Source organism: Microtus pennsylvanicus, chromosome 1 (genome assembly GCF_037038515.1).
Source record: "Microtus pennsylvanicus isolate mMicPen1 chromosome 1, mMicPen1.hap1, whole genome shotgun sequence".
Classification (NCBI taxonomy): Eukaryota; Metazoa; Chordata; class Mammalia; order Rodentia; family Cricetidae; genus Microtus; species Microtus pennsylvanicus.
Window position 1 is genome coordinate 115,297,342 of NC_134579.1, and position 13,169 is coordinate 115,310,510.

At 49.1% G+C, this 13,169-nt stretch overlaps 2 protein-coding genes across 2 annotated transcripts in view; one reads left to right on the plus strand and one right to left on the minus strand.

Moving 5' to 3' along the window:
• Positions 1 to 13,169, minus strand: part of Pheta1 (PH domain containing endocytic trafficking adaptor 1) — a 298,237-nt gene that overhangs the window by 33,081 nt on the left and 251,987 nt on the right. The window lies entirely within an intron of this gene.
• The window catches only part of Ccdc63 (coiled-coil domain containing 63), a 29,483-nt gene that overhangs the window by 10,256 nt on the left and 6,058 nt on the right, over positions 1 to 13,169 (plus strand). Inside the window, exons 6-9 of the mRNA XM_075957502.1 lie at positions 774 to 952; positions 5,530 to 5,750; positions 8,925 to 8,999; positions 10,978 to 11,170. Coding sequence (XP_075813617.1) covers positions 774 to 952; positions 5,530 to 5,750; positions 8,925 to 8,999; positions 10,978 to 11,170 — 668 coding nt within the window. The remainder of the gene's footprint in view (positions 1 to 773; positions 953 to 5,529; positions 5,751 to 8,924; positions 9,000 to 10,977; positions 11,171 to 13,169) is intronic.

Sequence of the window (13,169 nt, forward strand, 5' to 3'; positions counted from 1 at the left end):
GTCTTTCCTGGCACAGCATGTGGCTCTGGAGAGAACAGGCCTTAGAGTCAGACGCATCTGGGAAAGATTTCTCCCTCCATCATTTCTGCATTGTTGTGGGATCTATGTAGGTGGCAGAGAGCAGAAACTAATCCATGCACGCAAGGGATAAGTGGCGACAATGGTGGTGAGGAGGATTTTGATGATAGGGATGATGGTGATGGTGATGAGGATGATGGTGGTTATGGTGCTGATGAGGATGATGGTGGTGATGGTAGTAATGATGGGGATGATGGTGGTGAGAGGATGATGGTGCTGATGAGGATGATGGTGGTGATGGTAGTAATGATGGGGATGATGGTGGTGATGAGGATGATGGTGCTGATGGTGGTGGTAATGATGGGGATGGGGATGATGATGAAGATGGTGATGGGGATGATGGGGATGATGGTAGTGATGAGGATGATGATGGGGATGGGGATGATGGTGGTGATGGGGATGATGGTGATGATGGTAGTGATAGGCATGATGGTGGCAATAGTGGTGATGGTAATGATAGTGGTAGTGTTGGTGTTTATATTGATTATAATGGTGATAGTGGTGGTGATTGCAGCTGTTGCTAACAGTAAAGGATGGTGACAGGAAAATTACTTCCTGGACTTAAAGCTCTGATAGGGTCCTGAGTTTGGTCCCCACCGCCAGAAAAAAATTGCAAAGAACTTCAAACAAACCCGTGGCCACTGGGCAGGCGTGCAGTCCTCTGGGACTAAGCCCCATCTGCCATCTCCACACAGGGTGGAAGCCATGGCTCGGATGGCTGCCATGAAGGACCGACAGCAGAAGGACATCTCTCAGTACAACCTGGAGATCCGAGAGCTGGAGCGTCTGTATGCGCATGAGACCAAACTCAAGTCCTTCCTGCTTGTCAAACTCAACGACCGCAGTGAATTCGAGGAGCAAGCCAAGAAGGAAGGTACAGCCACAGTCTCCCTCTCCCTCCCTCCCTCTCCCTCTCTCTCCCTCCCTCCCTCTCTCTCTCTCTCTCTCTCTCTCTCTCTCTCTCTCTCTCCCTCCCTCCCTCCCTCCCTCCCTCCCTCTCTCTCTCTCCCTCCCTCCGTCTCTCTCTCTCTCTCCCTCTCCCTCTCTCTCTCTCTCTCTCTCCCTCCCCCCCCCCCCTCTCACAGTACAGCTGCCAATCACAGACAATAAAAATACAGCATACCTGGTTAAACTTAAATCTCAGGTTAACAATAAACACACTTTTAGGATAAGTTTGTGCTGTGCAGTATTGGGGATACCGTTTGTTTCTTAGCTGCAATGAGGACTTATTTTGATTTTTGGAAGGGGAGTTGGCCTGTGATTCACGTGCAACCGCTTGCCTGTGTTTTGTCTGCCAGCTGCAACCTGCAAAAGTTTTTTTACCCTGAGGCTGTAGTTTAGGGGACACATGAGGATCAGGGCTAGGTTTTTGTTTTGTTTTGTTTTTTGAGACATGTTTCTTTGTGTAGCTCTGGCTGCCCTGGAATTCACTTTGTAGACCAGGCTGCTCTTGAATTCACAGGGCTCCACCTGCCTTCGCCTCCCTGAGTGCTGGGATTAAAGGTGTGCGCCACCACCACCTGGCGACTCTGTCTAGGTTTGATGACTTGCCTGGGGTCTTGTCAGGGCACAGCACATGGTCATACTCATGGCTGGAATATACTATATGAGATGGTAAAAAAGCAAAATGATTAGGGCTGGAGAGATGGCTCAGAGGTTAAGAGCACTGCCTGATTTTCCAAAGATCCGGAGTTCAATTCACAACCATCTATAATGAGATCTGGTGCCCTCTTCTGGCCTGCAGTCACACATGCAGGCAGAACATTATATATACTATAAACAAACAAACGAACAAAAAATGCCAAGTTCTTACAGAAAAGCTCATTAAGTTAAAAAAAAAACAACAAAATGATCAAAGGGAAAAGACACAAAGGGGGTGAAAACTCGGGAAGCTGCCCGGAAGGTATATTTGATCTTTGTTTTTTAGGTTTTAGGGATTGAGCCCAGGGCCTAGTACACACTAAGTTGTTCTTCCTGGCCACACCATCCTCTTACTTGTGTTCTGCTTTCCCTGCCTTTTCCTGCCTTATCACTTGGGACTGCATTGCTGCAAGTGTTTGTGAAAAATCTTGTGTATGTCTTACTCTCTAAAATAAATCAAGGGCCACAAGATTTTCCTTTCTCTCTCTCTCTCTCTCTCTCTCTCTCTCTCTCTCTCTCTCTCTCTCTCTCTTTTCTTCAACATTTGGTCTTCTTTTCATCTACTTATCTGCTCACCCTTCTTGCCACCATTCACCATCCACCCGTCAACCACCTTTCCACCCATCGACCACCCATCTAGTTACAGTTAGTTTGTGTAAGCCTCTACTCTAGCTGTCTGGCATGTGTGGTTTCTATATGACCCTCAGTATTATACAAGAAGTAGGCATTCCTGCAGCTCCCCAGCTTCAGAAAAGGATCCTTCAGTTCAGAGTGAACTTAGGTGTCTACCGTAACTAAGCAAAAGATTCAAAATTTCATCCCAGATAAATCCTCTGTTTTCAGTCTTAACCCTCAGAGCAGCACCTCTTCATTCTCACTGCCAGCCTAGATGGTCCTCTGGATGCTCAACACACCCTCATCCTCCCTCTTACCACTGCCTCAGTACTCATCCCCCATCACTTCTGTTCTAGAAACTTCCATGGGGTCCTCCCCATACCAGTGTCCTGCTCCAAACTGCTCTCCAAGTGACCTTCTTCCATGGTCTCACCATCGTGAACTGTGGATTCGGGTCCTCACCCAGCAGATCTACTGGTCACTTACCCTGAAATAGGCTCCTTGCTTAGGACAAGATAGAGCACTGAATGTGACAGTATTTGCCATCAGTGCCATAGGGCTTACATTCTAGACACTAAGACAAAGGGGAAATAGATGTCAACCTAGATGAATACACAGACACCTTAAGTCACAGCAGACTCTTAGCCGAAAGAAGGCAAAAGATGGAGATGGGAAAGAGTCCCAGTGGGGCAGCGGGCACAGTGTAACCATCTTGCAACAGACAGCTGAGGAAAGCAAGGCACGAATCTTTCAATCCAAATGATGAAAAGAATCTGTTAGTGTGAGATCCAGGCATCCAGGCTGAGAGAGCAGCAGGGTCGAGATACAGAGACACGGAGATGGGAGAGCAAGCTGAGGCTCTCCCATGGGCCCGCGGTTCAGATGGCTGCCCCCACACTTGTCCGTTCAGCATCTGCAATTCCACCCACCTGTCTTTTTCTCTTAAGAGGCGACAGGGGCTGTCAGAGATGGCAAATCACACTCAGGTTTGACCTGGTTTCTCAGGAAGTGGAGTGATTGACAGGGCCGGAGACTGCTTCATCTAGGGTGGTTTGGGTGGGCCCTTCAGGGAGGTGACATGTTGGCAAAGATGTGAGTGACCCAAGAGTGCTGCGGGGACCCTGGGGGAGGCCGAGAGCAGCTGAGACGTGTGCAGAGGCCCTGAGGCGTGGTTGGGTGATGTGTGGCTGGACAAGGACGAAGGCTGCTGTGGACGAAGGCTCACGGCTCTCAGGAAAGGTGCACAGGGCTGGATCACACGAAGCTTCATAGATGAATCAGGAACAGAGCTGTGCCCCAGCGCAGTGCAGAACCTGGAGAAGACATCGGTGTGTGGTGACATGGTCTGCTGAGGAAGAGGACGACCATGTCTAAAGCGACAAGCTTCAGCCTCATCCCCAGGACAGTCACAGCAGGCCAGAAGTACTGAGAAACATTAGAAGGTTCCATCAGATTGCAATGCAGAAGCCATACCAAAGAGACAGACGACTTGGGTTCAGGGGAGCCTGGGCTGCTTCAGGCTGAACAAGGCTCAGAACTCTCTGGGTCAGTCAGTCAACAGGCCTTCCTGAGAATTCCCTGCCCAGAGGCTTTCTCGACCCTTTCTTAACCTCCATCCTGCTCACAGGTCACCTCTACAGGGAGGTCTTCTCACCCATCTGTCTCAAGAATTCCCTAACAGCAGAGCCTGCCTCCATGTTGGGCACTTGGTAGTGCTTTATTAAGCCTTTTTATTTATATTATTTTGGTTTATTTTGTGTGTTTGTGTAGGGATGGGTGTGTGCACACCTTTACTCCTGAGTGCTGGGAGTAAAGGCGCACTCTGTCATGCCTGACTGGCTCTTGGAGTCTTTTTTTGTTTTGTTTTGTTTTGTTTTTTGTGACAGGGTTCCTGTAGCTTTGGACCCTGTCCTGGAACTAGTGCTTGTAGACCAGGCTGGCCTCAAACAGAGATCCACCTGCCTCTGCCTCCCGAGTTCTGGGATTAAAGGCATGTGCCACCACTGTCCAGCTGGCTCTTTATATCATTTTATTTTTAAGTGACTCTTCTTCTGTCCTGCACACTTTTAATCCCAGCACTTGGGAGGAAGAGGCAGGTGGATCTCTGTGAATTTGAGGCCAGCTTGGTCTACAGAGTGAGTTTTAGAACAGTTAGGACTTCACTTTAAAAATTTTTTTTTTAAAATAAGTCTTTTTTTGAAAGATTTATTGATTTATTATGTACACAGTGTTCAGCCTGCATGTATGACTGCAGGCAAGAAGAGGGCACCAGATCTCATTACAGATGGTTGTGAGCCATCATGTGGTTGCTGGGAATTGAACTCAGGACCTCCGGAAGAGCAGTCAGTGCTCATAACCTCTGAACCATCTCTCCAGCCTTTCACTTTTTAAAAATTTTTTTGTTTTTTTTTTTGAGACAGGGTTTTGCTGTAATTTTAGAGCCTGTCTTGTAACCTGCTCTTGTAGACCAGGCTGGCCTCGAACTCACAGAGATCATCCTGCTTCTGGCTCCGAGTGCTGGGATTAAAGACGTGAGCCACCATCGCAAGGCTAGGACTTCACATTTTTAACATGGGTTCTGGGGAACTGAACTTACATCCTGACACCTTTGTTGATCAATGGCTTCAGACCCTGTCTCCAAAAAAGACCTTATCTTTTTTATGTCTGTAACTGTATGCCACAGGTGTGGGGGTGCTGGCTGAGGTCAGAAAAGGTTGTCAGATCCCTTAGAACCGGAGCCATAAGCAGTTGTGAGCCCCAGGATGGGTTCTGGGGAATTGAACTTACATCCTGACACCTGAACTTGGGTCCTCTAGAGTGGGCGGTGCTCATAACTGCTGTGCCATCTCTCCAACCACACCATGGTTCTTGAGTCGGTGTCTCCCAATGAACCTGGAGTGCACTGGTTCTGCTAGCTGGCCACCAGACCCCAGGGAACCCACCTGTCCCCACCTTCCCAGGCTGGGACTACAGGCAAACATCACCGCACTCAGCTTGGTACCCATTCTGGGGTTTGAACTTAGGTCCTTGAGTTTGTGCAGCAAATACTTCGCCAGCTTTCTTAGCCCCCTTAGGAATTTCTGATGGGGCTCACGAGCAGAATTACCTTACCCCCTCCCCAAGACAGTGATGAGAACAGGGAGCCTGGGTCCTTTTCCACACCTCCTGTGGTCTTTTTCTCTCCCACCCTTTCAGTTGTGAAGTCCAAGAAGCGTGGGAAGAAAAGCAAGGGCGAGAGTTTCGAGAGCTACGAGGTGGCGCATTTGCGGCTGCTGAAGCTGACGGAGAACGGGGACCTGAACCAGCTCACCAAGGACTTCCTGGCCAAGGAGGAAAAGAACTTTGCCCGCTTCACCTATGTTACCGAGCTCAACAATGACATGGAGACCATGCATAAGAGGACACAGCGGATCCAGGTGCATGGCTTGCAGAGCCTTCCCCAGATGGTCCCCAGACAAATCCACCTGCTCTGCAGACAATGCCCATGGGCCCTGAGTTTATGTCCCCAACCCAATTATGACAATGGCCTCTGCAGCAAGTACCATTCTGGGCTATGAGCTAGGAAGGTACTCCAAGAATTTGCTTCATTTTATGTGTATGGATGTTTCGCCTGCATGTATGTCTGTGCACCGTGTGCATGCAGTACCCACAGAGGTCAGAAGAGGGCGTCAGCTCTCCTGGAACTGGTGTTAGAGATGGCTGGGAACTGCCCAGTGGGTGCTGGGGATCAAACCCGTCCTCTGCAAGAGCAGCCGGTGCACCTAACCACGGAGCTGTCACCCCCACTCCTCTACCTTGTCCTCTGAGACAAAGCCTGTGAATAGGGTTTGGAGTTCAACAACTGAGCCCCAGGGAGCCTCCTGTCTCCCCGTACCCATACTGGGGTTACAAGTGCATGCCACGATTACCAGATTTTTACGTGGGTTCTGGGGATGGAACTCTGACCCGGCCACCTTTGGCTTCCGGGTGGAAGAGAGGTGGTTGGTTAGCGTTTATCTCGGACAGGCCCGGTGTTCATTGGCTTAGCGCTGCTATGAGAAGGGCCTGAAGGCAAAGAACCCGGCTGCTTTTACTGAATCCAGAACGGCTCTTATTTAAGTGGCTCCTGGGCCTCCTCACTCCCCACAACACAAACACTTGCCCGGGACAGAGTCCAAACCACTGAATGCCACACACCAATCCACTCAGAAGCTGTCTGGCAGCTGTCTTTGTGGTTCAGAACCAGTGATGACCCCCAGCCCCTCCTGGAGTTGCCCTATCTGGCGGTATCACACTCCCCCTCCTCCGATGGTTCCCTCCGACAGTGCCCTCCCCCTCGGATGACGTCACGTTTCTCAGGCCTGTCCCTGCCCTGCTGTCACCTCGGGAACTCGTTATGCCTCTCTCTGAGGCCCTGTTTGTTTATGGGGCAGTTTCCCACTTGGGGGGTTTGTCGAGGACAGGCTACCTTGGCTTGCCCTGTTGTTTGAGGTTAACTGGCCTGCCGCTTCCCAGGGGTTCTGCTGTCTCCCAGGCAATCTCGTCACGGGAGAGCCAAGCTAACCGTGGTGCATCCCCCACAGCTGACTTCCTGCGGGTTGTTTGGTTTCAAACAGGTCCTCAGAGTTGCACAGGTGCCTTACCCTCAGAGCCAGTCCCCAGCCCTGCAGGAGGAGAGTCTCCCTGAGCACCAGGCTTCAGCTTTTCCTTGGGGTCCACTGTCTCAATAGTCTCCAAGCCACAGCCTCCGGATTATCCTCACTCCTGCCAGGATGGTTACTCTGGAGCCCTGGCTGCGTTCTTGTTTTGTTTTGTGTTTTATTTATTTATTTATATATATATATATATTTTTTGCGATAAGGCTTCACTTGGTAGCCTAGGCTGACCTGAAACTCACAGCAATTCTCCTGCCTCTGCTTGGTGATTGTGGAGATTTAGGGCATGAGTCACCAGGAAGCATCTCTGCTTACACTAGGATCTGTTTTCTTTTTTAAAGTTTTTTTTTCTATTGTACACATCCAGCTTCACCCCTTTCCGGTGGTGACCGGGTTACGGATCCATCTTCTCTGATCTCCTGTTAAGATTTGTTCAGTGGGGCTGAGAGATGGCTCAGCGGTTAACACTTCCAGAGGACACAGGTTTAATTCCCAGCACCCACATGGCAACTCATAACTATCTGTAAACCCATTTCAGGGGGTTCCAACGCCTTCATACAGACATGCAGGCAAAAAAATGAATGTATACAAAATAAAAATAAATAAGTTATTAAAAAAAGATTTGTTCAGTAACTATCACATTTAAAAAGCAGAGCTTTCTATACAAACCCCCAAATTTTTAGTTTCTCTGGGGACATCAAATCGGACACAAGGTGGTGATTTGTATAGGCCACTGTCGCCCTTGAATGCATTGCCACTGCCCTCTGGTGGCTGCCTGCGGTATGGCAGGAAGGTCTTTGTGATCCAGCCTGTTCCGGGAGGGAGCACGGCCCTAGTCCCTGTGCGGTGGGGATGTAGATGGATGTGAGGAGCACTGTGCAGCCTCCACAACACACTGGACCTTTGAGAGCTTTGGTATGGTGGACTTTCCCCCTTTTGGCCTCAGTTTCCCTATCTGTTCTGTGACGTTGGAACCAGCACTGTAGCCTCCAGGCTCTTTGTTTTGTTTGCTTTAGAGCATTGTAATTTAGGGAACCTGGAGTTCAAGTGTCTGTTAGGGAAATACTGCACCCCAAACTGCACGTGTCCAGGACCTACACCACACCCACAGCTCCGCGGGCGGACTGGTCATCGGCATTTAGCCCTTGCATGTGTGCCTCGTCCCCTTAGAATTTACTATCAGTGGTCAATTTGTCACCTCTCAGAAAATTTGTCTCCCCACTGGAGTGGCCTCCTGTGCCAACATCTTCCATTATTTCTTGAGATGAGACCTGGGGATAAGAACTTCTGTGACAAAGGGCTTGGACACATGCCCTGGGGACTGGTCAGAAAGGATGGATGTCTGGCCTGGCTCCAGGCCTGGAACTTGGAGTGGTCCTGGCTGCCTGAGTGGGCAACTCAGATTTTTGTGAGAGTTTGAGGGACCCCGGGCTCAGCCGCTGGGTTCAATGAAGAAGCCACTAGTCGCACATGGCTGTTTAAATTCTTTACATGTAATACAGCAGAAACCCCAGATGCCCAGTGGTGGGAGAGGAATGTGGAGGACTGTTTATTACTCTGTTCTAGATGGTTCTAAACCTGTGGGCTGCCCAAGACCAATAGAAAACACAGATACTTATAGTTCCTAACCGTCACAAAATTACATTTATGAAGTAGCAATAAAAACCATTTTATGGTTGGGGTCACGAGAACATGAGGAACTGCAGTAAAATATCGCAGCATTAGGAAGGTTGAGAACTACTTCTCTAATTATTTCTAGATGATTCTCAGAGAGGATGAAAAAAGAAACCCCTGAGGAGGAGGAGGAGGAGGAGGAGGAAGAGGAAGAGGAGGAGGAGGAGGAGGAAGCAGGGGGTGCTCCTTGATGGGTTACCCAACACTGGAGTAGGGTTAGATGCGGGGGGGTGGGGGGCTGCGGCTGCCATTTTCCTCACCGATCCCCTTCTCTCCAAACAGGATGACATCATCAACCTGCGGTCACAGCAGCAATCCTCCCACGAGGGCACTCGGAGTATCCTGAAACAGATGGAGGTGAGCTGGGGAGCCTCCGGAACCTGTCTGTTGTCACCTGTCCGTGGTCTGCCAGGTGGCCTGTCCCAACTACAGAATCTTGTCCCCGAGGTCTATTTATTGTAAAGATGAGTCCCTTTTCAGGGGGTCAAACCCAAGCCCTGGGGCTGCAATTCCATCCCGACACATCTCTGCCTCAGTTTCTCCTTTTGTTTCTTCCTTGGCCCAGCTCCACCATTTTTCACCAGAGATAATGACCACAAACCACCTTCCTTCCTTCCTTCCTTCCTTCCTTCCTTCCTTCCTTCCTTCCTTCCTTCCTTCCTTCCCCTCCTCCCTCCCTTCCTCTGTGCTGAGAATCAAACCCAGGGCTTCCTTCACACTAGCTCCTCCCGCTACCTCTGAGCCACAGCCCACACCCCACTTGCAAATGCTTCCTGGACTAGTCAGTAGAGACCAGGCTCTGCCTGCTCCTCTGGCCCCACCTCCCTTCATCCCCCTGGGGAGCAGGTGTCACTCGAAATCTTTCCATTTCTCGGGTGTGGAAACTGAGGCCACTAAAGGTAAAAGTGACTTGGCTAACCCTAGGAAGCCGAGCTATGCTGGGGTTTGGGTTTTACTGGGGGGCACAGGGTCTCATTATGTAGCCCTCGTGGTCTGGAATTCACTATGTAGACAAGGTTGACGGCAAACTCACAGAGATCATCCTGCCTCTGCCTCCCCAGTGCTAGGATTTCCCTCTTCCCTGACGATACCCTGGGAGCCTGAGAAAGCTAGAAGGGTTTTTTTTTTTGTATTTTTTTTTAAATAATCTGAAAATTGGCACTTCCGGGATGGGAGAATGGGTGTCCTTGTGGTGGCATCTGCCACCCAGGCCTTCCTTGGTGTGTGATTTCAATCCCAAGGATGCCTGGCGATTGCATTAGAGCAGCCAGGGACCCCAGCCATCATATACATGCTTCAGGCAGGAAGAAGGTGGACGTGTGGTGAGAAGGCCTCACTGGCTGAGTCGGGAAGCTCAATCGTTTGTCCGGGCACCCCCGGGGCTAAATGGGTTCTCTCATGGAGGTGTAGGAAGAAGGAACAACAAACACCGGGTAATAAGTGGATTCCTCCTGACTGGCTGGGTGTGGAGTGCGTGCTTGTGATCCCTATGCCCAGTAGGCTGAGGCAGGAGGATCCAGAGCTCAAACTGACAGTTCCTGCCCCTGAGCATCTTCCCTCCGATTCCTTGAGGCCGGCTCATTTCTGCTCTGTTTCCCCGATCAGGTAGGTGGCGCCATTCTCGACTCTGCCTCTTGGGGGCAGCAAAGCCCAAGGAAGAGGGCTGGGCGCTGTTGTAGCTCAGGCTGGCCTCGGCAGGTGGTCTCCAGCCTAGCCCCACACCCTTTGCTTGGGGCCACCTAGAACCCTAGACTCTTCCCTGGGGTTGGGACTAGCGGTGCCTTCATTGGGGCTTTCTCCTCCTGGCCCTGTATTTACTGTTTTCTGTCTTCATGAGGGGAGCTTGGGGGTGCCACCCCCTCCCAAATGCAAATACCCCAGCAGAAGAATCCATCTTCGGAGCTACGGACTCTCAGGTGTTTCCACCCTGCTGAAGGGTCACGTCAGAAGCCTCCCGCCCCACCCTCTTCACCATCTTCCCTCTACCCAGGAGCCCAGGTTAGGCATTCAGAGCAATCACTTATTTTTGAGACAGGGTCTTACGTACTCCGGGCTAGCCTCAAACTCGCTACCTGGACAAGGATAACCTTGGACCCCCGATCCTCCTGCCCCCGCCTCCAGAACTGCAGGAGAGCACAGGGTTTACGCAAGTGACCCACCCACCGAGCTACACCCTTAGCTGTCTGTTTTTTCTTCATTTTGTTTGCCGCTGACTGGAAGCTACATTTCTTTGATTGCATACCCTCTGGGGTTTGCAAGCCTGTCTGGGGTCCCTCAGTCAGCTGCACAGAGAGTCCCCAGCCTCAGGCCAGGCCTGGTGTCTGTCTGTCCCCAGGAGAAACTGAAGAAGACCACCGAGGATGCGGACATTTTTGAGAACAAATACAAGGAGATGAGCAAGACCCTGGAATATCTCAAGAACTCGGTGGAAAAGCTGTTCAAGAAGATTAACTGCGACGCTACGGAGATCCTGGGGAAGCTGGGCGAGACCGGGAAGGTAACAGACATCAACCTTCAGCGGTACTTCGGTGAGCACAGCCGTGGTGCAGCCTGCCTGGGTTCAAATCCTGATTCTTCACTTACTAGCTGTGCGACTTTGGCCACGTTCCTGACCTCTGCGCTCGGGTTCTTTTACCTCTAAAATGAGGGTAAACTCAGACGGTACCTCATTGGGCTATTGGGAGGATTAAATACGGGATAGTTGGTGATGGTCGCAGTGGACACGGGAGAGCGATTTAGGGAAATTCAATGCCATTAACGAGAAAAACTAAAATTAAAAGGGAACTTTCTTATACACACACACTAACACTATACACATACAAGCTCACACACACCTGAACACATGGATATACACACATACACATGCATGTGCACACACACAGGTACCCATACAAACCTATACACACAGACACATTCACACACATGTAAAAGATACAATATACACATGTGTGCACACACATGCAAACAACACACACAGATGCACAAACTTGCATGTACCTGCATGGGCATGCATATAGTCACACACACACACACACACACACACACACACACACACACACACACTCACGAAGCACGATAAATAAAAACTCAGAGACAGAAATTGCAGTTCAACCTGAAGACCAGAAAAGCAAAGCAGTCAGCAACTGGCTCTTACCTAGACCTCAGTCTAAAAATGGAGAGCCTGCCTCCAGGAATTTCAGAATGAGATTGAGACTGTGAGTTGTCTCCTCCTGTCTTATCATCCTCTCTAGGGTTGGGGTTAAAGGTGTGCACCGCCTTGTTTCTATGGCAAACTAGTGTGGCTACTGGGATTAGAGGTGTGTGTGACCACTGCCTGGTCTGTAAGGCTGACCAGTAGGACTGTCTTACTCTCTGATCTTCAGGCATGCTTTATTTAATTAAAATAAAAATGAAATGTCACTACATTTCTCCTTTTTGTCTAAAATAAAAGAGAAGGCTACAACTACTATAAGAAAAACTATATACAATAAGTATAATAACTGTATATAATATATACAGTTTTTTATAGGCAATAAACACATCAACAATGTCTAGTCCATCAGCATTTGATAAATTCAGAGAAAATACTCCATATCTATCCTATTTTGATGAGCCAAAATTTTGTACCTAAAATAATTTTTACTACAACTTGCTTTACCTTCCAAAACTATCTTCGGCTATCTCACAACCTTATGTACTTTATAATTTTTTTTTTAGCGAATTTCTTTTCTGAGTCTCATAAGGGAGACTATAACTATCTAGTCTTCAACTATCTCAGAGACCCAAGGAGGAAATAATATTAACTGAGTAAGTAGGAAGTGCAAGCAAGTGACTTCCAAAAAATGTGAGAAACGACAGAAACATCTTGCTGCCTGGACAGTCGCCTAAAGTTCCTCTGCAACCTTGGGGCATCCATATTCAGCCTACAGGTCTAGCATATTAGACAGACTTTTCTGTGAAGCAGGAGATTCTCAAAGGCTGTTCCTCCTTGTCTTGACAATGTTTGTCAGCCGGGCGATGGTGGCGCACACCTTTAATCCCAGCACTCGGGAGGCAGAGGCAGGCAGATCTCTGTGAGTTTGAGACCAGCCTGGTCTACAGAGCTAGTTCCAGGACAGGCTCCAAAGCCACAGAGAAACCCTGTCTCGAAAAACCAAAAAAAAAAAAAAAAGAAAGAAAGAAAGAAAATGTTTGTCAGTCACTTTCTTTTGTGTCCTGCTTGTCCAATTAGGACAGCACACTGTCAGCAGTCGAGGCAAGGGCACCTTCTTCCCAGTGGCTTACTTTTGCCACAAAGAAAGCAAGATACATGTGGAATTTCTTTGGTGCCTATCATACTCTTTGAAGTAGATTGGCGCTTCCAGGAGCAGACATGTCTCATTGTCATAAAAAAGAAAAAAGAACCTATGTTATTAAAAGATCTTAAATGCCATGTTCTGTATATCTCTAAAGTGTTTGAAGATGACCTGTCTATTTAAAATATATCTGTTTGACCTTGAAATCATACAAGTTCAATTATACTAGGTG